Genomic DNA, 26,928 nt, shown 5'->3' with positions numbered 1-26,928 from the left:
TTGGAGATGCAGTATATGATATATGTATAAATGTCAGATATCCTATGTACATGGTTAATATATAGATGTTATCTGCATCATTTACTGCCCTGAATTGGCTTCTCTCCTGTGTGAATTCTTAGATGCCTAACAAAATGTGATTTCTTAGTAAAACATTTTCCACACTGCACATGAAAATGGTTTCTCCTGTGTGAGTTCTTTGATGTTGAGCAAGATTGATTTCCCAGTACAACATTTTCCCCATTCTGATCATGAAAATGGTTTCACCAGTGTGAGTTCTTTGATGTCAGGATGTGATTTGTCAGTAAAAAATTTCCCACACTTTGCACATGAAAATGACTTCTCTCCTGTGAGAATTCTTTGATGTTGAACAAGATGTGTTTGCTCAGTAAACCATTTTCCACATTCTGAGCATCAAAATGGCTTCTCCCCTGTACGAGTTCTTTGATGTTGAATAAGACCTGATTTCTCAGTATAACATTTTCCACATTCTGAACATCAAAATAAATTATCTCTTTGATGTGTAACAAGATGTAAATGCTGAGTAAAACATTTTCTTCATTCTGAGGATGAAAAGGGCTTCTCTCCTGTGTGAGTTCTTTGATGTCGAACAAGCTTTGATTTCTCAGTAAAACATTTCCCACATTCTGCACATAAATATGGCTTCTCCCCTGTGTGAGTTCGTTTATGTTTAACAAGACTTGATTTTCCAGTATAACATTTTCCACACTCGAAACATGAAAATGGCTTCTCTCCTGTGTGAATTCTTTGATGTCTAACAAGATGTGATTGCTGAGTAAAACATTTCCCACATTCTCCACATAAAAATGGTTTCTCCCCTGTGTGAGTTCTTTGATGTTGATCAAGATTTGATTTCAAAGTAAAACATTTTCCACAATCTGCACAAGAAAACGGCTTCTCTCCTGTGTGAGTTCTTTGATGTTGAACAAGATTTGATTTCAAAATAAAACCTTTCCCACACTCTGCACAGCAAAATGGCTTTTCCTCTGTGTGACTTTTTTTATGTACAACAAAACTTGATACGTCCGAAAAACATTTCCCACATTCTGAACATGAATATGGTTTCTCCCCTGTGTGAGTTCTTTCATGTTGAACAAAACTTGATTTGTAAGAAAAACATTTTCCACATTCTGAACATGAATATGGTTTCTCCCCTGTGTGAGTTTGTTTGTGTTTAACAAGATTTGATTGCTGAGTAAAACATTTCCCACATTCTGAACATGAATATGGTTTCTCCCCTGTGTGAGTTCGTTTATGTTTAACAAGACTTGAATTCTCATTATAACATTTCCCACATTCTGAACATGAAAATGGTTTCTCCCCTGTGTGAGTTCTGTGATGTTTGAAAAGATTTGATTGCTGAGTAAAACATTTTTCACATTCTAAACATGAAAATGGCTTCTCTCCTGTGTGAGTTCTTTGATGTACAACAAGACCTGATTTTAAAGTAAAACATTTCCCACATTCTGAGCATGAATATGGTTTCCTTCCTGTGTGAATTTGTTTATGTTTAGAAAGGCTTGATTTCAGAGTAAAACATTTTCCACATTCTGAACATGAAAATGGCTTCTCTCCTGTGTGAGTTCTTTGATGTCTAAAAAGTTCTGATTTATAAGTAAAACATTTTCCACACTCTAAACATGACAATGGCTTTTCCCCTGTATTCGTTTTTTGTCCATCATTCTTTCTGTGACCTTTCTTTTCCTTAACATCCTGTGATGAATGAGAAGACAGGACCTGTATATAAGGATGAGATGACAGATCTTGGCTGTGAAGGGCTGAGGGTGTATCTGGGATAATGGAATGTTCTTCATATGTATCTTGTGTGATATCATCATCTGCTTTATAATCTGAAGATATAAGATTTTCCTCTGATCTCCTGCTACAAGAATCTGCAGAGAATAACACAGATTTTATTATCAGTATTAACCCTTTAACAACCCAGGAAATTTAACTTATGGACGGACCAATTTTTTACCTTAATAACCATATGTTTCTATTTAACCTGTTAGGGATGGAGGGCATACCTATACGCCCTTTGCCCACTCCCTTTCTATAACACGGGGCCTCTAACAACGGCCGGGACCCGTGGCTAATAGCTCGCGACACTGATCGTGGTGCCGCGCGCTATTAACCCTTTAGACGCAGCGTTCAAAGATGAATGCCGCGTCTAAAGTGAAAGTAAAACATTGCCGGTTAGCTCAGGGGATGAAATCGCGGCATCCTGAACAGCTGTAGGACAGCAGAAGGGTACCTACCTTCCTCCTTGCTGTCCGATCGCCGAATGACTGCTCAGTGCCTGAGATCCAGGCATGAGTATTCAAGCGGCAGAATCATTGATCAATGGTTTCCTAAGGGATAACAATGATCAGTGTAAGAGATCAGTGTGTGCAGTGTTATAGCCCCTATGGGATAACAATGATCAGTATAAGAGATCAGTCAGTGCAGTGTTATAGGTCCCTATGGGATAACAATGATCAGTATAAGAGATCAGTGTGTACAGTGTTATAGTGTCCTATGGGATAACAATGATCAGTATAAGAGATCAGTCAGTGCAGTGTTATAGGTCCCTATGGGATAACAATGATCAGTATAAGAGATCAGTGTGTACAGTGTTATAGCCCCTATGGGATAACAATGATCAGTATAAGAGATCAGTGTGTGCAGTGTTATAGGTCCCTATGGGATAACAATGATCAGTATAAGAGATCAGTGTGTACAGTGTTATAGCCCCTATGGGATAATAATGATCAGTATAAGAGATCAGTGTGTGCAGTGTTTTAGTGTCCTATGGGAGCTAAAACATTGCAAAAAAAAAAGTGAAAAAAAAATATAGTTAAAGGCCATGTAACCCCTTCCCTAATAAAAGTTTGAATCACCCTCCTTTTCCCATAAAAAAAAAAATGTGTAAATAAAAATAAACATATGTGGTATCGTTGCGTGCGGAAATATCTGAATTATAAAAATATATTGTTAATTAAACGGCTTGGTCAATGGTGTATGCGCAAAAAATTCCAAAGCCCAAAATAGCATATTTTTGGTCACTTTTTATATAATGAAAAAATTAATAAAAATTGATCAAAAAGCCTGATCAATGCAAAAATGGTACCGTTAAAAACTTCAGATCACGGCGCAAAAAATGAGTCCTCATACCGCCCTGTACGCAGAAAAATAAAAAAGTTATAGGGATCAGAAGATGACAATTTTAAACGTATAAGTTTTCCTGCATGTAGTTATGATTTTTTTCCAAAGTAATAAAAAATCAAACCTATATAAGTAGGGGATCATTTTAACCGTATGGACCTACAGAATAAAGAGAAGGGGTCATTTTTACAGAAATATGCACTGCGTAGAAACGGAAGCCCCCAAAATTACAAAATTACATGTTTTCTTCAATTTTGTCGCACAATGATTTTTTTTTGCGTTTCGACGTAGATTTTTGGGTAAAATGACTGATGTCATTACAAAGTAGAATTGGTGGCGCAAAAAATAAGACATCATATGGAATTTTAGGTGCAAAATTGAAAGAATTCTGATTTTTAAAAGGAAAGGAGGAAAAAACAAAAGTGCAAAAACAGGAAAACCCTCCGTCCCCAAGGTGTTAAATGGTAATAACTTTAGAACTCTATTTCTGAGCGATTCTGAGATTGTTTTTTCACGATATATTGTACTTTATATAAGTGGTGCATTTTTGTTGACACATGAAGCATTTTTTTGAGAAAAAAATTATAATTTTTTTAAATTATTTTATTTATGGTGTTCACTGTGCGGTAAAAGTGATGTTATATTTATTCTGTGGGTCGGTACGATTATAGCGATTCCTATTTTATATCGCTTTCTATGTAGTTTTTCTCTTTTTTTTCCATTATAGAGAAAATGTTTGGTGCTGGTGGATTGTCTGCATCATCCGGATTCATGGCCCTTGTGTAATGTCAGGAACCACAAAACCAGATGGAGATGATCAGAACAAATCACCTTTATTATATTCTCAACCGTCTCACATTCTCATCATTTATAGTTTATATTCTGACTGAATAAAGGAATATACAGCAGAAAAGACTGACAGGACACAGGGCTTAAAGGGGTACTCCGGTGGAACACCACTTTTTTTAGATCACCTGGTCCTCAAAAGTTTAAAAGGTTTGTAAATTACTTTTATTTAAAAATCTTAATCCTTCCAGTACTTATCAGCTGCTGTATGCTCCAGAGGAAGTTGCGTAGTTATTTTCTGTCTGACCACAGTGCTCTCTGCTGACACCTCTGTCCGTGTCAGTAACTGTCCAGAGTAGTAGAACATCCTTATAGCAAACCTCTCCTGCACTGGACAGTTCCTGACATAAACAGAGGTTGCAGCAGGGAGCAGTGTGGTCAAACAGGAAATACCTAAACAACTTTCTCTGCAGCTGATAAGGACTGTAAGGATTAAGATTTTTAAATAGAAGTAAATTACAATTCTGAATAACTTTTTAGCACCAGTTGATAAAAATGTTTTTTCCATCAGAGTACCTCTTCAAAAAAAAACATCAAAAATTATTACAGTCGGTGACTGAGCAGAATCTATGACTGTTCTCTTCATTTAGTTGTTACTACTCACCTGGGCGGTTACCTGTAGGAATGTCCTCCTTATACTGCTCATCACCGCTCATGTCTGTCTCTTCTTCTTCTTCCCTTAAGACTGTAGTATTACTATAGATCAGATATTTTCCAGTAGGAATGTCATTCTTATACTGCTCATCACCGCTAACATCTGTCTCTTCTTCCTCCTTTATATTTGTAGCATTAATATAGATCATATCTTTCCCTGTAGGAATGTCCTCCTTATACTGCTCATCACCGCTCACATCTGTCTCTTCTTCTTCTTCCCTTAAGTCTGTAGCATTACTATAGATCATATCTTTTCCAGTAGGAATGTCCTCCTTATACTGCTCATCACCGCTAACATCTGTCTCTTCTTCTTCTTTTATGTCTGTAGCATTTTCTTTACCTGTAGGAATGTCCTCCTTATACTGCTCATTACTACTCACATCTGTCTCTGGAGCATTACTATTGTTCAGATCTTCTCCCTGATTCATAAGATATGGAAGAAATATTGTAAACGTCATCAGACAGTAGGAGAAGTCACGTGGGATGTTATAGATGAGCAGGAGATGAGGAGTCATGGAGGGTGAGGGGACTGACCACAAGAGCTTCACAGCCCTTCTACAGATCATAGGGAATATCTCCATCTACCTGATCATCCTGTGGAAGAAGAGGACGGGGACACCTCTCTGGTGCTGTTCTCTTACTGGATCTGACTGTAGGGAACACATACAGAGACTGAATTCATTCTTTACATACAAATAATGAGAGGACGTGTGTATATAGTCATGTCTATTACCTGGTGATGTGAGGGGCTGCTGATCCTCCATCATGACCTGATCCTTGTACTGATCCTTGTGTGTTTCTACATACGCCCACTCCTCCATGGAGAAATAGACCGCCACGTCCTGACACCTTATAGGAACCTGACACACAATGATACAGTCATCACCCCGACCCCTCCAGTGGTGTTACTGTATAATGTCCCAGCATTCCCAGCAGTGTCACCTCTCCAGTCATCACCAGACCCCTCCATTACTGTATAATGTCCCAGCATTCCCAGCAGTGTCACCTCTCCAGTCATCACCAGACCCCTCCATTACTGTATAATGTCTCAGCAGTGTCACCTCTCCAGTCATCACCAGACCCCTCCATTACTGTATAATGTCCCAGAAGTGTCACCTCTCCAGTCAACACCAGACCCCTCCATTACTATATAATGTCCCAGCAGTGTCACCTCTCCAGTCATCACCAGACCCCTCCATTACTGTATAATGTCCCAGCAGTGTCACCTCTCCAGTCATCACCAGACCCCTCCATTACTGTATAATGTCCCAGCAGTGTCACCTCTCCAGTCATCTCCAGACCCCTCCATTACTGTATAATGTCCCAGCAGGGTCACCTCTCCAGTCAGCAGCTCCATCATCTTGTTGATGAGTTCTTGGATCTTTTGTTCATCCATTTCCTCATGTATCAGGGAGTGAGGTGGGGGCCCCAGGATTGGGCTCAGGGTTCTTCCCCATCCTTCACACACAGGGGCCCAACGGAGCCCACTAGAGGACTTCTTCACTACTGTGTAATCCTGTGTATGGAGAGACACATTAATATCACTACATACATTCCCAGAATCCCTCACCTCTCTAGTCATATCCATCTGTTATTACATAGATAAGAATGAGGTCATGTGACATCACTCCCAGAATCCCTCACCTCTCCAGTTATATCCATCTGTTATTACATAGATAAGAATGAGGTCATGTGACATCATTCCCAGAATCCCTCACCTCTCCAGTCATATCCATCTGTTATTCCATAGATAAGAATGAGGTCATGTGACATCACTCCCAGAATCCCTCACCTCTCCAGTCATATCCAACTGTTATTACATACATAAGAATGAGGTCATGTGACATTACTCCCAGAATCCCTCACCTCTACAGTCATATCCATCTGTTATTACATAGATAAGAATGAGGTCATGTGACATCACTCCCAGAATCCCTCACCTCTCCATTTATATCCATCCGTTATTACATAGATAAGAATGAGGTCATGTGACATCACTCCCAGAATTCCTCACCTCTACAGGCATATCCATCTGTCATTACATAGATAAGAATGAGGTCATGTGACATCACTCCCAGAATCCCTCACCTCTCCAGTCATATCCATCTGTCATTACATAGATAAGAATGAGGTCATGTGACATCACTCCCAGAATCCCTCACCTCTCCATTTATATCCATCCGTTATTACATAGATAAGAATGAGGTCATGTGACATCACTCCCAGAATCCCTCACCTCTACAGGCATATCAATCTGTTATTACATAGATAAGAATGAGGTCATGTGACATCACTCCCAGAATCCCTCATCTCTCCAGTCATATCCATTCCATCTGTTATTACATTGATAAGAATGAGGTCATGTGACATCACTCCCAGAATCCCTCACCTCTCCAGTCATATCCATCTGTTATTACATGGATAAGAATGAGGTCATGTGACATCACTCCCAGGATCCCTCACCTCTCCAGTCATATCCATCTGTTATTACATAGATAAGAATGAGGTAATGTGACATCACTCCCAGAATCCCTCACCTCTCCAGTCATATCCATCTGTTATTACATAGATAAGAATGAGGTCATGTGACATCACTCCCAGAATCCCTCACCTCTCCAGTAAGCCAGAAGAGTATCTGTAGGGTGAGGTTTATGATCCTGTCGGCCATCTTGTTCCTGTCTCTCTCCATGGTTGATGGGTCATCCAGGAGAATTCTCTTATATAGAAGATATCAGCAGAGGATCCTGGATTGGAGAAACCTGAAGGGAAGAAGAGGAGACGATGATAAACCGCACCAGATTCTATGGAGAAATAAAATCCATTTCCTGGAGATAATCTGGGGAAACATCTGAGGAGACATTATAGTCACAATCATGGAGGCTGTAAACCTAGTCAGGGGATCCATCATAGTCTGGGGCGGAGTCATGGGGGATGGGTAGAATATGGAGACAGGAATCCACAGTCCATGTTTTCCAGGTAATACCAGAAGCCACGAGTGGTGAGAAGAGAGAAATGGTGGACAAAGTGTCTGAGGACTCTTCATCATCCAGTAGATGTGACCTATCCTGGTCGGAGGTCAGGAGGTCACTGTCCTATGTCACACACCTTCTCTTACCATCCTATTTTAACTATAGTCAGTTATTCTGATGCCAACTAGGTGATTACCCCGACCACTGGAGGGCGCTAAATATCAGGACTCCAGACAATAAACAGTTACATGTATAAGGGATTTGGTGACACCGCACTGGAATCATTGATAAAGGGATCATCCATCTGGGATATTTCCACACAGGATCGAGACCTTCTGCCTCCCACTAGCCCAAAGGATTTCCTCACATTATCACCTTCTATTATATACATACGTATACGCCTATTGTGAGCGGCTTTACCTCATCTCACCTTCTCTAATAGTGGACTGAGGGGGTTTTAGGGGGTCTGACTGCTGGGACCCCCTGCGATCTTTTGTAGGGGTCTTTGACAGTCCGCAGAAAGAGGGCGTGCTAACCCCTGCACGGAGTGGACAAAACGCCACCTCCATGTATCCCATAGAAATACATGGAGGGGGGGCTTTGGCAGCGACTTCCTGTGGGGGTCGGATCACACGCTTCCTACGAACTGCCGTACAGGAGATCGTGGGGGATCCCAGCAGTTGGACCCCCGCAATCTATAACTTATCCCCTATACTTTGGATAGGGGATGTTATTTTTCACTGCACTAGTCCTTTAAGGGTTAATAACATCCCCAATAATCCTGATCTGATGGTGACCGCACACACATACCTGTATCTGTAAAGAGCCGTGTGCTTACAGGACCTGCGATGATGTCACCGTCATGTGATCAGTCACAGGGAGGAGGAGGAGTCACATGATCAGGGGCTGCTGCTCTGAGAGATCTCCACACACAACACAACAGCAGTGACTGCCCCACCAGGACCTGCTCTATATCTACTACATGCTGGAGGTGTAGGACCTGTGATGATGTCACACTCATGTGACCAGTACATTTGGGGGTAACAGTTTAGCAGTATAGATGTGACTGTGAATGAAGGACCTGTGGGGAGGATCATGTGACAGAAGTGGGCGGGGTTGAGCAGTGCAGGATAGAAGAGATTGTAGTTGAAGGACCTGTGATAATGGTCATGTGACAGCAGAGTCCTGCATACAGTGATCAAATGAGCCTAGAGCAGCAGCCCCTGATCATGTGACTCCTCCTCCATGTGACTGATCACATGACGGTGACATCATCGCAGGTCCTGTAAGTACACGGCTCCTCTACAGATACAGGTATGTGTGTTCTCTCCCTGTCAGGATTCTCTTACGTCCCTCCAGCAGCACAGATGGTATATTCCTCCCCCCGCACACTGGTATGACCCATGCATTGTACTGACAATAAAACCTTACAAGGGTTAATCGCACCCCCTCCCCTATATAGAGGCCGATCCCCTCATCCTGTGATTTCTCCTTTGGGGATTATTTTTATGTATTTTTGTGTTCATTACTATAATATTATTTTATCTTTGCTCCTGGTGAGAGAAGGGTTAATATATTGTCTTGTTTCTGCTGCTGTTTGTGTTATTCCGCCATCTTTACTCATTTCCTATATCTCCGCCCAGTTGGCCCCCAGCTAGAAGCCCCGCCCTCCTGTCCTTGTGGCCCTATTCCTGTTATGTCTTTACCTCTAATATGTCAGGTTCTTCTTCTCCTTCTGGTTCTCTCCCCGCGGTGTCCACATGTCTCCCCGGCCGCCGCCATCTTGTAGAAGGAGGTTTATGGAGAACTGGGCCGACTCCTCTGTGGATCCAGGCTCTATGGTGGGGACGGGCTGCACCTCAATAGGTAGGGGGGCGCTGTGCTCGGGGAGGAGATAGTGAGGGGGAGATAATGTAGATGGAGAACTGGGGAGAAGTATTAAAGGAGTACTCCACTGGAAAACATTTCTTTTTAAATCAACTGGTGCCAGAAAGTTAAACAGATTTGTAAATTACTTCTATTAAAAAATCTTAATCCTTCTAGTACTTATCAGCTGCTGTATGTTCCACAGGAAGTTCTTTTGTTTTTTAAATTATTTTCTGTCTAACCACAGTGCTCTCTGCTGACACCTCTGTCATGGCCAGAACTGTCCAGAGTAGAAGCAAATCCCCATAGCAAACCTCTCCTGCTCTGGACAGTTCCTGACATGGACAGAGGGGTCAGCAGAGAGCACTGTGATCAGACAGAAAATAATTTCAAAAAGAAAAGAACTTCCTCTGTATTATACAGCAGTTGATAAGTACTGGAAGGATTAAGATTTTTTAATAGAAGTCATTTATAAATCTGTTTTACTTTCTGGCACCAGTTGATTTAAAAAGAAATGTTTTCCAGGGGAGTACCCCTTTATCTGCTGCTAGACATCTTAGGGGATGTCAGATCGTGATGTCACGCCTCTCCATTTATGTCTATGGGAGGGGGTGTGTCTGATGGAGGGGGCGTAGCATCACATCACGAGGGGGTGTGGCTGTGACCTCACGAGGGGGTGTGGCTGTGACCTCACGAGGGGGTGTGGCTGTGACCTCACGAGGGGGTGTGGCTGTGACGTGACACAATGTTCAGAAAATTCAAGCCCCGGAGAACCCCTTTAACCCCTTAAGGACAAAGCCCATTTTAACCTTAAGGATGAAGCTAATTTTATTTTTGCGTTTTCGTTTTTCCTCCTCACCTTCTAAAACCCCTAACTCTTTTATATTTCCTTCCACAGATCCATATAAGGGCTTGTTTTTTGCGTGACCAATTGTACTTTGTAATGAAACCTCTCATTTTACCATGAAATATATGGCAAACCCAATAAAAAAAAAAAATTTTTAGGGAGGAAATTTAAATGAAAACCACAATTTTGCACATTTTGGAGGGTTTTGTTTTCACACTGTACACTTTACGGTAAAAATGACACGTGATCTTTATTCTGTGGGTCAATATGATGAAAATGATACCCATGGGGAGATACTTTTATATTTTTGTATCGCTTAATAAAAATCTAAAACTTTTTGTACAAAACTTTTTCATTTTTCATATATGGGGCGGTATGAGGGCAAATTTTTTGCGCCGTCATCTGTACTTTTTATCGATGCCACATTTGCATATATAAAACTTTTAGATAATTTTTTATAAATTTTTTTTTTTATAAAATGTGACTAAATAACTGCATTTTTGGACTTTTTAAATTTATTACGTTTACGCCGTTCACCGTACGGGATCATTAACATTATATTTTGATAGTTCGGACATTTACGCACGCGGCGATACCAAATATGTTTATAAAAAATATTTTTTACGCTTTTTGGGGGTAAAATGGGAAAAACTGACAATTTTCATTTTTCACTTTTTTATTTTATTTTTACAGCCAGAACCTGCCGTGTATGACGCGAGCACCGCTCCAATGATACATTAACCCTTCATCTCCCACATCCTATAAATCTTCCCATCTCCTCCGGCTCTGGTGTCCAAGGTGATAGATTAGTCGCCATCCATGAGTCTCATGATAGATTCTACCAGACGTGGCCCCCGTGGATGTGATTCCAGGATCCTGTGGAGTCGCCGTCCTGTTGTGTCCTCCAGCGTGTTCTCTGCTATATTGCTGGGTCATGTGATTGGTCGTCCATTCCCGCCTTATGCTCCTCCCCCCCTTGTTTCCCTTCACCCTCTATCCTCCCTTTTCCTTTTCTTTTCGTTTACCTTCTTGTCTTTCTTTTCGTGTTCTCGGTGTTTGTTCTTCTGTATTTGATTCTTTGCCGCCAAAGATTCTGAAAGATTTTCTGGTAAATTTCGGAGGACGTCATCATAGAGGAGAACTCATCCGAAATCATTGTGACTATAATGTCTCCTCAGATGTTTCCCCAGATTATCTCCAGGAAATGGATTTTATTTCTCCATAGAATCTGGTGCGGTTTATCATCGTCTCCTCTTCTTCCCTTCAGGTTTCTCCAATCCAGGATCCTCTGCTGATATCTTCTATATAAGAGAATTCTCCTGGATGAACCATCAACCATGGAGAGAGACAAGAACAAGATGGCCGACAGGTTCATAAACCTCACCCTACAGATACTCTTCCGGCTTACTGGAGAGGTGAGGGATTCTGGGAGTGATGTCACATGACCTCATTCTTATCTATGTAATAACAGATGGATATGACTGGAGAGGTGAGGGATTCTGGGAGTGATGTCACATGACCTCATTCTTATCTATGTAATAACAGATGGATATGACTGGAGAGGTGAGGGATTCTGGGAGTGATGTCACATGACCTCATTCTTATCTATGTAATAACAGATGGATATGACTGGAGAGGTGAGGGATTCTGGGAGTGATGTCACATGACCTCATTCTTATCTATGTAATAACAGATGGATATGACTGGAGAGGTGAGGGATTCTGGGAGTGATGTCACATGACCTCATTCTTATCTATGTAATAACAGATGGATATGACTGGATAGGTGAGGGATTCTGGGAATGTATGTAGTGATAATAATGTGTCTCTCCATACACAGGATTACACAGTAGTGAAGAAGTCCTCTAGTGGGCGCTGTTGGGCCCCTGTGTGTGAAGGATGGGGAAGAACCCTGAGCCCAATCCCGGGGCCCCCACCTCACTCCCTGATACATGAGGAAATGGATGAACAGAAGATCCGAGAACTCATCAACAAGATGATGGAGCTGCTGACTGGAGAGGTGACCCTGCTGGGACATTATACAGTAATGGAGGGGTCTGGTGATGACTGGAGAGGTGACACTGCTGGGACATTATACAGTAATGGAGGGGTCTGGTGATGACTGGAGAGGTGACACTGCTGGGACATTATACAGTAATGGAGGGGTCTGGTGATGACTGGAGAGGTGACCCTGCTGGGACATTATACAGTAATGGAGGGGTCTGGTGATGACTGGAGAGGTGACACTGCTGGGAATGCTGGGACATTATACAGTAATGGAGGGGTCTGGTGATGACTGGAGGGGTGACACTGCTGGGACATTATACAGTAATGGAGGGGTCTGGTGATGACTGGAGAGGTGACACTGCTGGGACATTATACAGTAATGGAGGGGTCTGGTGATAACTGGAGAGGTGACACTGCTGGGACATTATACAGTAATGGAGGGGTCTGGTGATGACTGGAGAGGTGACACTGCTGTGATATTATACAGTAATGGAGGGGTCTGGTGATGACTGGAGAGGTGACCCTGCTGGGACATTATACAGTAATGGAGGGGTCTGGTGATGACTGGAGAGGTGACCCTGCTGGGACATTATACAGTAATGGAGGGGTCTGGGGATGACTGGAGAGGTGACACTGCTGGGACATTATACAGTAATGGAGGAGTCTGGTGATGACTGGAGAGGTGACACTGCTGGGACATTATACAGTAATGGAGGGGTCTGGTGATGACTGGAGAGGTGACCCTGCTGGGACATTATACAGTAATGGAGGGGTCTGGTGATGACTGGAGAGGTGACACTGCTGGGAATGCTGGGACATTATACAGTAATGGAGGGGTCTGGTGATGACTGGAGGGGTGACACTGCTGGGACATTATACAGTAATGGAGGGGTCTGGTGATGACTGGAGAGGTGACACTGCTGGGACATTATACAGTAATGGAGGGGTCTGGTGATAACTGGAGAGGTGACACTGCTGGGACATTATACAGTAATGGAGGGGTCTGGTGATGACTGGAGAGGTGACACTGCTGTGATATTATACAGTAATGGAGGGGTCTGGTGATGACTGGAGAGGTGACCCTGCTGGGACATTATACAGTAATGGAGGGGTCTGGTGATGACTGGAGAGGTGACCCTGCTGGGACATTATACAGTAATGGAGGGGTCTGGGGATGACTGGAGAGGTGACACTGCTGGGACATTATACAGTAATGGAGGAGTCTGGTGATGACTGGAGAGGTGACACTGCTGGGACATTATACAGTAATGGAGGGGTCTGGTGATGACTGGAGAGGTGACACTGCTGGGACATTATACAGTAATGGAGGGGTCTGGTAATGACTGGAGAGGTGACACTGCTGGGACATTGTACAGTAATGGAGGGGTCTGGTGATGACTGGAGAGGTGACACTGCTGGGACATTATACAGTAATGGAGGGGTCTGGTGATGACTGGAGAGGTGACACTGCTGGGACATTATACAGTAATGGAGGGGGTCTGGTGATGACTGGAGAGGTGACACTGCTGGGAATGCTGGGACATTATACAGTAATGGAGGGGTCTGGTGATGACTGGAGAGGTGACACTGCTATGACATTATACAGTAATGGAGGGGTCTGGTGATGACTGGAGAGGTGACACTGCTGGGACATTATACAGTAATGGAGGGGTCTGGTGATGACTGGAGAGGTGACACTGCTGGGAATGCTGGGACATTATATAGTAATGGAGGGGTCTGGTGATGACTGGAGAGGTGACACTGCAGGGACATTATACAGTAATGGAGGGGTCTGGTGATGACTGGAGAGGTGACACTGCTGGGACATTATACAGTAATGGAGGGGTCTGGTGATGACTGGAGAGGTGACACTGCTGGGACATTATACAGTAATGGAGGGGTCTGGTGATGACTGGAGAGGTGACACTGCTGGGACATTATACAGTAATGGAGGGGTCTGGTGATGACTGGAGAGGTGACACTGCTGGGACATAATACAGTAATGGAGGGGTCTGGTGATGACTGGAGAGGTGACACTGCTGGGACATTATACAGTAATGGAGGGGTCTGGTGATGACTGGAGAGGTGACACTGCTGGGACATTATACAGTAATGGAGGGGTCTGGTGATGACTGGAGAGGTGACACTGCTGGGAATGCTGGGACATTATACAGTAATGGAGGGGTCTGGTGATGACTGGAGAGGCGACACTGCTGGGACATTATACAGTAATGGAGGGGTCTGGTGATGACTGGAGAGGTGACACTGCTGGGACATTATACAGTAATGGAGGGGTCTGGTGATGACTGGAGAGGTGGCACTGCTGGGACATTATACAGTAATGGAGGGGTCTGGTGATGACTGGAGAGGTGACACTGCTGGGAATGCTGGGACATTATACAGTAATGGAGGGGTCTGGTGATGACTGGAGAGGTGACACTGCTGGGATATTATACAGTAATGGAGGGGTCTGGTGATGACTGGAGAGGTGACCCTGCTGGGATATTATACAGTAATGGAGGGGTCTGGTGATGACTGGAGAGGTGACACTGCTGGGACATTATACAGTAATGGAGGGGTCTGGTGATGACTGGAGAGGTGACACTGCTGGGACATTATACAGTAATGGAGGGGTCTGGTGATGACTGGAGAGGTGACACTGCTGGGAATGCTGGGACATTATACAGTAATGGAGGGGTCTGGTGATGACTGGAGAGGTGACACTGCTGGGACATTATACAGTAATGGAGGTGTCTGGTGATGACTGGAGAGGTGACACTGCTGGGACATTATACAGTAATGGAGGGGTCTGGTGATGACTGGAGAGGTGACACTGCTGGGAATGCTTGGACATTATACAGTAATGGAGGGGTCTGGTGATGACTGGAGAGATGACACTGCTGGGACATTATACAGTAATGGAGGGGTCTGGTGATGACTGGAGAGGTGACACTGCTGGGACATTATACAGTAATGGAGGGGTCGTGTGATGACTGGAGAGATGACACTGCTGGGAATGCTGGGAAATTATACAGTAATGGAGGGGTCTGGTGATGACTGGAGAGGTGACACTGCTGGGACATTATACAGTAATGGAGGGGTCTGGTGATGACTGGACAGGTGACACTGCTGGGACATTATACAGTAATGGAGGGGTCTGGTGATGACTGGAGAGGTGACACTTCTGGGACATTATACAGTAATGGAGGGGTCTGGTGATAACTGGAGAGGTGACACTGCTGGGACATTATACAGTAATGGAGGGGTCTGGTGATGACTGGAGAGGTGACACTGCTGGGACATTATACAGTAATGGAGGGGTCTGGTGATGACTGGAGAGGTGACACTGCTGGGACATAATACAGTAATGGAGGGGTCTGGTGATGACTGGAGAGGTGACACTGCTGGGACATTATACAGTAATGGAGGGGTCTGGTGATGACTGGAGAGGTGACACTGCTGGGACATTATACAGTAATGGAGGGGTCTGGTGATGACTGGAGAGGTGACACTGCTGGGAATGCTGGGACATTATACAGTAATGGAGGGGTCTGGTGATGACTGGAGAGGCGACACTGCTGGGACATTATACAGTAATGGAGGGGTCTGGTGATGACTGGAGAGGTGACACTGCTGGGACATTATACAGTAATGGAGGGGTCTGGTGATGACTGGAGAGGTGGCACTGCTGGGACATTATACAGTAATGGAGGGGTCTGGTGATGACTGGAGAGGTGACACTGCTGGGATATTATACAGTAATGGAGGGGTCTGGTGATGACTGGAGAGGTGACCCTGCTGGGATATTATACAGTAATGGAGGGGTCTGGTGATGACTGGAGAGGTGACACTGCTGGGATATTATACAGTAATGGAGGGGTCTGGTGATGACTGGAGAGGTGACCCTGCTGGGATATTATACAGTAATGGAGGGGTCTGGTGATGACTGGAGAGGTGACACTGCTGGGAATGCTGGGACATTATACAGTAATGGAGGGGTCTGGTGATGACTGGAGAGGTGACACTGCTGGGACATTATACAGTAATGGAGGTGTCTGGTGATGACTGGAGAGGTGACACTGCTGGGACATTATACAGTAATGGAGGGGTCTGGTGATGACTGGAGAGGTGACACTGCTGGGAATGCTGGGACATTATACAGTAATGGAGGGGTCTGGTGATGACTGGAGAGATGACACTGCTGGGACATTATACAGTAATGGAAGGGTCTGGTGATGACTGGAGAGGTGACACCGCTGGGAATGTTGGGACATTATATAGTAACGGAGGGGTCTGGTGATGACTGGAGAGGTGACCCTGCTGGGACATTATACAGTAATGGAGGGGTCTGGTGATGACTGGAGAGGTGACACTGCTGGTAATGCTGGGACATTATACAGTAATGGAGGGGTCTGGTGATGACTGGAGAGGTGACACTGCTGGGACATTATACAGTAATGGAGGGGTCGTGTGATGACTGGAGAGATGACACTGCTGGGAATGCTGGGAAATTATACAGTAATGGAGGGGTCTGGTGATGACTGGAGAGGTGACACTGCTGGGACATTATACAGTAATGGAGGGGTCTGGTGATGACTGGACAGGTGACACTGCTGGGACATTATACAGTAATGGAGGGGTCTGGTGATGACTGGAGAGGTGACACTTCTGGGACATTATACAGTAATGGAGGGGTCTGGTGATGACTGGAAAGGTGACACTGCTGGGACATTATACAGTAATGGAGGGGTCTGGTGATGACTGGAGAGGTGACACTGCTGGGACATTATACAGTAATGGAGGGGTCTGGTGATGACTGGAGAGGTGACACTGCTGGGAATGCTGGGACATTATACAGTAATGGAGGGGTCTGGTGATGACTGGAGAGGTGACACTGCTGGGAATGCTGGGACATTATACAGTAACACCACTGGAGGGGTCGGGGTGATGACTGTATCATTATGTGTCAGGTTCCTATAAGGTGTCAGGACGTGGCGGTCTATTTCTCCATGGAGGAGTGGGAGTATGTAGAAGGACACAAGGATCAGTACAAGGATCAGGTCATGATGGAGGATCAGCAGCCCCTCACATCACCAGGTAATAGACATGACTATATACACACGTCCTCTCATTATTTGTATGTAAAGAATGAATTCAGTCTCTGTATGTGTTCCCTACAGTCAGATCCAGTAAGAGAACAGCACCAGAGAGGTGTCCCCGTCCTCTTCTTCCACAGGATGATCAGGTAGATGGAGATATTCCCTATGATCTGTAGAAGGGCTGTGAAGCTCTTGTGGTCAGTCCCCTCACCCTCCATGACTCCTCATCTCCTGCTCATCTATAACCTCCCATGTGACTTCTCCTACTGTCTGATGACTTTTACAATATTTCTTCCACATCTTATGAATCAGGGAGAAGATCTGAACAATATTAATGCTCCAGAGACAGATGTGAGCGGTGATGAGCAGTATAAGGAGGACATTCCTACAGGAAAAGATCTGATCTATAATAATGCTACAGACATAAAGGAAGAAGAGACAGATGTGAGCGGTGATGAGCAGTATAAAGAGGACATTCCTACAGGTAACCTGTAGCAGATGACATCAAGCTTTGTAGCACGGTACAGTCTATAGAGGATGTGTATAAGTTACAAGATGACTTGGATAGACTAAGTGTCTGGGCATCCACTTGGCAAATGAGGTTCAATGTGGATAAATGTAAAGTTATGCATCTGGGTACTAATAACCTGCATGCATCGTATGTCTTAGGGGGCTGTATATATAGAGGGGGGCTGTGTATATAGAGGGGGGCTGTGTATATAGAGGGGGGCTGTGTATATAGAGGGGGGGCTGTGTATACTAATAACCTGCATGCGTCGTATGTCTTAGGGGGGATTAAACTGTCAGAGTCACTGGTAGAGAAGGATCTGGGTGACTTGTAGATCACAGACTACAGAATAGCACAATGTCAGGCTGCTGCTTCCAAAGCCGGCAGGATATTGTCATGTATCAAAAGAGGCATGGACTCAAGGGACAGGGACATAATACTCCCCCTTTATAAAGCATTGGTACGGCCTCACCTGGAATATGCTGTTCAGTTTTGGTCGCCTGTTCATAAAAGGGACACTGCGGAGTTGGAAAGGGTGCAGAGACGCGCGACTAAACTAATATGGGGCATGGAACATCTTAGCTATGAGGAGCGATTAAAGGAGTTACAATTGTTTAGTCTTGAGAAGAGACGTTTAAGGGGGGATATGATAAACGTATATAAGTATATAAATGGCCCATACAAAAAATATGGAGAAAAACTGTTCCAGGTTAAACCCCCCCAAAGGACGAGGGGGCACTCCCTCCGTCTGGAGAAGAAAAGGTTTAGTCTAAAGGGGCGGCACGCCTTCTTTACCGTGAGGACTGTGAATTTATGGAACGGTCTACCTCAGGAACTGGTCACAGCAGGAACAATTAACAGCTTTAAAACAGGGTTAGATACATTCATGGAACAAAATAACATTAATGCTTATGCAGAATTATAAAACTACATCCCTTCCCCTCCCTTACACCCTTCCCTTCAATCCCCTGGTTGGACTTGATGGACGTATGTCTTTTTTCAACCATACTAACTATGTAACCACCCAGGTGAGTATTATCTACAAAATGCAGAGAAGAGTCACGGCCGGGTGCACGAAGTACTAGGGTGGGGGGAGGGTGATTGGGCCTCCAGAAATGCACAGCAAAACAGTTGAAATCCTGCAGCCATTAGTGAATGCGGCATTTAAACGGTTAAATGAAAACCAGCACTGGATTGGTCTTCCATGTCGGTCTTTACCAGCAGATTACTAGCTCTGCCCATACTTTCTCACCCGACCCATGACATAAACGTATGTCTTTGGTCGTGAGCGAGTTAAAGGGGTACTCCGGTGGAAAACTTTTCTTTTTTAAATCAACTGGTGCCAGCAAGTTAAACAGATATGTAAATTACTTCTATTAAAAAATCTTCCAGTACTTATTAGCTGCTGAATACTACAGAGGAAATTATTTTCTTTTTGGAACACAGAGCTCTCTTCTGACATCTCTGTCCATTTTAGGAACTGTCCATAGCAGCATATGTTTTCTCCTACTCTGGACAGTTCTTAAAATGGCTAGAGTTGTCAGCAGAGAGCGCTGTGCTCGTGATGTCAGCAGAGAGCACTGTGTTCCAAAAGGAAAAAATTTCCTCGGTAGTATTCAGCAGCTAATAAGTACTGGAAGGATTAAGATTTTTTTTTTTATAGAAGTAATTTACAAATCTGTTTAACTTTCTGGCACCAGTTGATATAAAAACGTTTTTCACCGGAGTACCCCTTTAAAGGGAGGACCCTGTAGTAGAATTTCTAGAAGAATTATAATTTATTAGGGAAAGGTGAAGGGTCGGGTGTTTATTACCTCAAAACATTGAGAATATTAGAGATTAAACAATACCCCGAACCCCTTATAATGCAAAAACAACAATTTCCGCCTCCTAATTTTCCTGTAAACACGAGTGCGATGTCCTGTAATCGAGACTGAATCCCTGCAAATCCATCACTATTCAAAAATTACAGCGCAACGTGTCAACTTTTTTTCTTTTTGGTGTTTGTGATGTAGTGTGATGTTTTTTTTTCCCAAAAAATTTCGTGGCGCAACAAGTTTTTACTATGTCCCTCGTTATTTTTGATTCCACGTTTGTTGCCGATGATTTTACATGGTGCGTGTATATTTAAAGGGGTTGTGCGCTGCCCTGACTTTCGGAGCTCTGCTCACAGCGTCCGGAAGTTCATTACTCCGAACGCTGTGTGCGTGCTTCCGTGTTCACGCCCGGCAGCCGCGAACACGGAAGCCCGCACACAGCGTTCGGAGTAATGAACTTCCGGACGCTGTGAGCGGAGCTCCAAAAATTAGGGCAGCGTCCAACCCCTTTAACGACCACAGCTTTTTTAATTTTCTTTCTGGATACATTGTATATAGTGATCGGGGGGTGAAGACTTTCTGGATACATTGTATATAGTGACGGGGGGCGGGAAAACTTCCTGGATACATTGTATATAGTGACCGGGGGCGGGAAGACTTTCTGAATACATTGTATATAGTGACCGGGGGTGAAGACTTTCTGGATACATTGTATATAGTGACCGGGGGATGAAGACTTTCTGTATACATTGTATATAGTGACCGGGGGTGAAGACTTTCTGAATACATTGTATATAGTGACCGGGGGTGAAGACTTTCTGGATACACTGTATATAGTGACTGGGGGGAAGACTTTCTGGATACATTGTATATAGTGACGGGGGGGGGAGGGTGAAGACTTTCTGAATACATTGTATATAGTGACCGGGGGTGAAGACTTTCTGGATACATTGTATATAGTGACCGGGAGTGAAGACTTTCTGGATACATTGTATATAGTGACCAGGGGTGAAGATTTTCTGGATACAATGTATATAGTGACCGGGAGTGAAGACTTTCTGGATACATTGTATATAGTGACGGGGGTGAAGACTTTCTGGATACATTGTATATAGTGACCAGGGGTGGAGACTTTCTGGATACATTGCATATAGTGACCGGGGGTGGAGACTTTCTGGATACATTGTATATAGTGACCGGGGGGTGAAGACTTTCTGGATAAATTGTATATAGTGACCAGGGGTGAAGACTTTCTGGATACATTGTATATAGTGATGGGGGGGGGAGACTTTCTGGATACATTGTATATAGTGACCGGGGGTGAAGACTTTCTGGATACATTGTATATAGTGACCAGGGGTGAAGACTTTCTGGATACATTGTATATAGTGATGGGGGGGGAGACTTTCTGGATACATTGTATATAGTGACCGGGGGTGAAGACTTTCTGGATACATTGTATATAGTGACCGGGGGTGAAGATTTTCTGGATACAATGTATATAGTGACCGGGGGTGAAGACTTTCTGGATACATTGTATATTGTGACTGGGGGGGGGGGGAAGTGTAAATAATAAAATCTGTGTTATTCTCTGCAGATTCTTGTAGCAGGAGATCAGAGGAGAATCTTATATCTTCAGATTATAAAGCAGATGATGATATCACACAAGATACATATGAAGAACATTCCATTATCCCAGATACACCCTCAGCCCTTCACAGCCAAGATCTGTCATCTCATCCTTATATACAGGTCCTGTCTTCTCAGTCATCACAGGATGTTCAGCAAAATAAAAGCCACAGAAGTGGTGATGGACATCAAAGAGATTGTGCAAGGAGCAAGCAATATTCATGTTCAGAATGTGGAAAGTGTTTTACCCAGAAATCACATCTTGTTAGACATAAGAGAAGTCACACAGGAGAGAAGCCATTTTCATGTCCAGAATGTGGGAAATGTTTTCCAGAAAAAGCAAATCTTGTTAAACATAAGAAAATTCACACAGGGGAGAAGCCATTTTCATGTTCAGAATGTGGGAAATGCTTTAGAGAAAAGGCTGATCTTGTTAGACATGAAAAAAGTCACACAGGGGATAATCCATTTTCATGTACAGAATGTGGAAAATGTTTTAAACAGAAACCATATCTTGTAAGACATCAGAGATTTCACACAGGGGAGAAGCCATTTTCATGTTCAGAGTGTGGGAAATGTTTTATTCTTAAATCAAAGCTTGTCAGGCATCACATGACTCACACAGGAGAGAAGCCAATTTCATGCTCAGAATGTGGGAAATGTTTTACTTTTAAATCAAGTCTTGTTAGACATCAAAGAACTCACACAGGAGAGAAGCCATTTTCATGTTCAGAATGTGGAAAATGTTTTACTCTGAAATCAAATCTTTTCAAACATCACAGAACTCACACAGGAGAGAAGCCATTTTCATGTTCAGAATGTGGGAAATGTTTTGCTCAGCAATCAGATCTTGCTGTACATCAGCGAACTCACACAGGGGAGAAGCCATTTTCATGTTCAGAATGTAAGAAATGTTTTGCTTGGAAATCACATCTTGTTCAGCATCAAAAAATTCACACAGGAAAGCCAATTGTATGTTCAGAATGTGGAAAATGTTTTACTCTGAAATCAGAGCTTTTTCAACATAAAAAAACTCACACAGGGGGCAAGCCATATTCATGCCCAGAATGTGGGAAATGTTTTATTCGTAACTCGCAGGTTGTTGAACATCAGAGAACTCACACAGGGGAGAAGCCTTTTTCATGTTCAGAATGTGGGAAATATTTTGCTCAGAAGTTATATCTTGCTAAGCATCGAAAAACTCACAAAGGAGAGAAGCCATTTCCGTGTTTAGAATGTGGAAAATGCTTTACTTGCAAATCAGATCTTGTTAAACATCAGAAAACTCACACAGGGGTGAAGCCATTTTCATGTTCAGAATGTGGGAAATGTTTTACTCACAAATCATATCTTGTTGAACATCAGAGAACTCACACAGGAGAGAAGCCATTTCCGTGTTCAGAATGTGGAAAATGCTTTACTTGGAAATCAGATCTTGTTAAACATCAGAAAAGTCACACAGGGGAGAAGCCATTTTCATGTTCAGAATGTGGCAAATGTTTTACTCGCAAATCATATCTTGTTGAACATCAGAGAACTCACACAGGGGAGAAGCCATTTCCGTGCTCAGAATGTGGAAAATGCTTTACTTGGAAATCAGATCTTGTTATACATCAGAAAACTCACACAGGGGAGAAGCCATTTTCATGTTCAGAGTGTGGCAAATGTTTTACTCAAAAATCACATCTTGTTGAACATCAGAGAACTCACACAGGAGAAAAGCCATTTCCGTGTTCAGAATGTGGAAAATGCTTTACTAGGAAATTGGATCTTGTTAAACATCAGAAAACTCACACAGGGGAGAAGCCATTTTCATGTTCAGAATGTGGCAAATGTTTTACTCAAAAATCATATCTTGTTGAACATCAGAGAACTCACATAGGAGAGAAGCCATTTCTGTGTTCAGAATGTGGAAAAAGCTTTACTCGGAAATGGGATCTTGTTAAACATCAGAGAACTCACACAGGGGAGAAGCCATTTTCATGTTCAGAATGTGACAAATGTTTTACTCGGAAAGCAAATCTTCTTATACACCAAAGAGCTCACACTGGAAAGTGAACTTCCAACTTGTCAAATAGTACAAATACTACGACCATTGCAGAGTCACAAGAAACTAACATTGAAAAAGTATGAGTATTCCCAAAAAATAATACTCAACCAAGTACTAGAATATTTTACCTTAATGTGTATATATACACCTTTCCAAATTATTATGCAAATTCTATTTAAGTGCGACAAAGATTAAATATTTTGTTTTCCAGTGTAACTTATGGATACATTGTGTCTCAGGCTCTTTTGATCACTGGAAAGAATCTCGGACACCTGTGATAATTAGTTTGTGCCAGGTGAGCCCAATTTAATGAAAAACTACTAAAGGTGGGTGTCCCACATTATTAAGCAGACATTATTTTCAAGTAATATGGGGAAGAAAAAGGATCTCTCTGCTGCCAAAAAGAGTGAAATAGTTCAATGCCTCGGACGAGGTATGAAAACATTTAGATTTTTCACGAAAACCTAAGCGTCATCAAGATTTGTGGCTGATTCAGAGCACAGATGGGTTTGTGCAGATAAGGGCAAATATTGAGGAAGATTTCTGCCAGATCCATGCATTGGATCAATAGAGCAGCTGCAAAAATACCATTACATAGCAGCAAACAGATATTAGAAGCTGCTGGTGCCTCTGGAGTCCCACGGACATCAAGGTGTAAAGTCCTTCAGAGGCTTGCAACTGTGCATAAACCTTCTATATAGCCACCACTAACCAATGCTCACAAGCAGAAGTGGCTGCATTGGGCAGAAAAATACATGAAGACTAATTTTCAAACAGTCCTGTTCACTGATGAGTGTCGTGCAACCCTGGATGGTCCAGTTGGATGGAGTAGTGGATGGCCACCCTGTTCCAACAAGACTGCAACGTCCGCAAGGCTGGGGTGGAGTCATGTTTTGGGCCAGAATCAGGGGAAGAGAGCTGGTCGGCCCCTTTAGGTTCCCCGAAGGTGTAAAGATGACCTCTGCAAAGTATGTGGAGTTTCTGACTGAGCACTTTCTTCCCTGGTACAGAAGGAAGAACTATGCTTTCCGTAATAAAATCATCTTCACGCATGACAATGAACCATCTCTGCATCAATGGCTGCTATGGGGTTAAAAGGAGAGAAAGTCATGGTGTGGCCTCCATCCTCCCCTGACCTCAGTCCTATTGAGAACCTTTGGAGCATCCTCAAGCAAAAGATCTATGAGGGTGGGAGGCAGTTTACATCCAAACAGCAGCTCTGGGAGGCTTTTCTGACATCTTGCAAAAAAAATTCAAGCAGAAACTGTCCAAAAACTCACAAGTTCAATGGATACAAGACTTGTGAAGCTGCTATCAAATAAGGGTCCTATGTTACCATGTAATGTGACCTGTTAAAATGGTTAAAAAGTTAAAATGTTGTTCAAAGTTTGATGTAAATCGCTTTTGATTTCAGTAAATACTGCAAACACAACAAATGACAATTTTCAGTTCTTTACAACCTATAAAGTGTTTTGAAACCTACTGTACATAATAATTTAGAATAGTGAATTGTTTATTATGTTTAAGAAAAATCCTGTTATTAGGAGGTTTGTGCAATAACATTAGAATTGTTCTCTACATTGTACCTACATTTCTCATTTTCACCGACCACTGTTCCAATAATCTGTCAGACACCTGTGGGGTGTACATACTCACTGCTCCCCTTATTACATTCCTTGAGGGGGGCAGTTTCCAAAATGGGGTCACATGTGGGTGTGTTTTTTTTTTTTAGCGTTTATGTCAAGGCCTCAAATGTACATAGTGCTCTCTCCCTCCTGAGCCTTGTTGTCCGCCCTCAGAGCAATTTACACCCACATATGGGGTATTTCTGTACTTGGGAGAGATTGCGTTACTTATTTTGGGGGCTTTTTCTCCTTTTACCTCTTGTGAAAATGAAAAATTAAGGAAAAACCTAGCATGTTAGTGTAAAATAATTAAAAAAATTTTAAACGAACATGATGGTGTAGACCCAATTTTTTTTATTTTCAGAGGTGGTAAATGGAAAATAGGCCCCCAAAATTTGTAACACAATTTCACCCAAGTACGGAAATACCCCAAATGTGGCCCTAAACTTTTGCCATGAAATTCTACAGGGCTCTGGAGTAAGAGAGCGCCATGCGCATTTGAGGCCTAAATTAGTGATTTGCATAAGGGCGGCTGAGGCTATGTTCAGAAAATTTCCGTGCGGTCATTCCACCGACAGCGGAGCGCTGGCAGAACATGCGCTATAAGTGCTGGGAAGTGCGCGGTCTCATAGACGGCAATGCACTTCTGTGTGGCCTCCACAGAAAGAATAGACATGTCTATGGTTACTGTGGACTCCGGAATTGGTATTTCTGCCGCAGTAACATCTGTAGCGGAAATTCTACCATGTGCACAAGAAGCATCGGGTGCTGGGCCGCAAAAGTTTGTTTGAGCCGCCATCAAAGTCCTCACTGGGAAAAAACTACTTACAGCTCATTTCAGTGAGGACTGTGAGGTCAATCTGGGCAACCAACAAACCTAGAGGTCAGTGGCTCATATAGGACTGGGGTCCAGGCGGAGGCACCTATATGAGGGGACAGGGTCATTAGTATGGGGGACAGGGTCACTAGTATAGGGGACACGGTCACTAGTATGGGGGACCTCTACTGTTATTGCCCTGCAGCGCCACCTTCTGGGGGGCTCATCTCCACTGGATGATGATGGGGGAGAAGAAAGAAATGTGGGGTCTTTCTCCTCTCCCTCATTGGCGGTCTCAGAGGTAGGCGCATGGCATATGCCTCCTCTACCGAAAAGCCTTTGGGGTAATTATATCTTATAGGGGGGGGGGGGGGGTAAGTGTGTAAATGTAGTGTTTTTCACTTTATTTCAGTGTGTAGTGTAGGGATATTTACTGTAGGCTCTTTTTGCAGTACAGGTTTTTTTTTGCACTTTTTGGGGAGCGTATGTGATCCGTGCCACCAGCGACTGTTCTGCGCCTTGGGGCCGGACCATAATCCATGTTTAGACTGCACTGATTGCTGATCAGTGAATTATTACTGATCAGCACTTTTTTGGGTGCAGGTTTTTTTTTTGCGGTCCGTGCTACCAGCAACTGTTCTGCGCTGTGTGGCCGGACTGTAAACTCCCCCCCCCCCCCCCCCAAAAAAAAAGCAAAAAAAAAGCAAAAAAAAAAGCCTGTACCCCAAAAAAGTGCTGATCAGTAATAATTCACTGATCAGCAATCAGCGCAGTCTAAACATGGGGTCCGGTCCTGCCGCACAGCACAGAATAGTCGCTAGTGGCACGGATCACACGCCCCCCCCCAAAAAAAAAAAAAAACAGCATCACATAAAAAGCTAGGGTTAGGAAGCAGACCAGTGGTCGCCAAGGGGTGGCCCTCCAGATGTTGCAAAACTACAACTCCCAGCATGCCCGGACAGCCGTTAGCTGTCTGGGCATGCTGTGAGTTGTAGTTTTCCAACATATGGATGGCCATAGTTTAGAGACC

General features: G+C 43.5%; 1 protein-coding gene and 1 pseudogene across 1 annotated transcript in view; one reads left to right on the top strand and one right to left on the bottom strand.

The window, feature by feature from the left end:
• LOC130297550 (oocyte zinc finger protein XlCOF6-like) lies at positions 1 to 5,521 on the bottom strand (annotated as a pseudogene).
• Positions 5,522 to 11,721: 6,200 nt separating this feature from the next.
• Positions 11,722 to 26,928, top strand: part of LOC130308509 (oocyte zinc finger protein XlCOF7.1-like) — a 60,887-nt gene continuing 45,680 nt past the window's right edge. The window contains exons 1-7 of the mRNA XM_056552253.1: positions 11,722 to 11,762; positions 12,187 to 12,366; positions 17,324 to 17,450; positions 17,534 to 17,598; positions 17,765 to 17,936; positions 21,375 to 23,460; positions 24,984 to 25,038. Coding sequence (XP_056408228.1) covers positions 12,307 to 12,366; positions 17,324 to 17,450; positions 17,534 to 17,598; positions 17,765 to 17,936; positions 21,375 to 23,460; positions 24,984 to 25,038 — 2,565 coding nt within the window. The 5' untranslated portion in view covers positions 11,722 to 11,762; positions 12,187 to 12,306. The remainder of the gene's footprint in view (positions 11,763 to 12,186; positions 12,367 to 17,323; positions 17,451 to 17,533; positions 17,599 to 17,764; positions 17,937 to 21,374; positions 23,461 to 24,983; positions 25,039 to 26,928) is intronic.

This window comes from Hyla sarda, chromosome 1 (genome assembly GCF_029499605.1).
Source record: "Hyla sarda isolate aHylSar1 chromosome 1, aHylSar1.hap1, whole genome shotgun sequence".
NCBI lineage: Eukaryota > Metazoa > Chordata > Amphibia > Anura > Hylidae > Hyla > Hyla sarda.
This window is presented reverse-complemented; position numbering and strand designations above follow the sequence as displayed.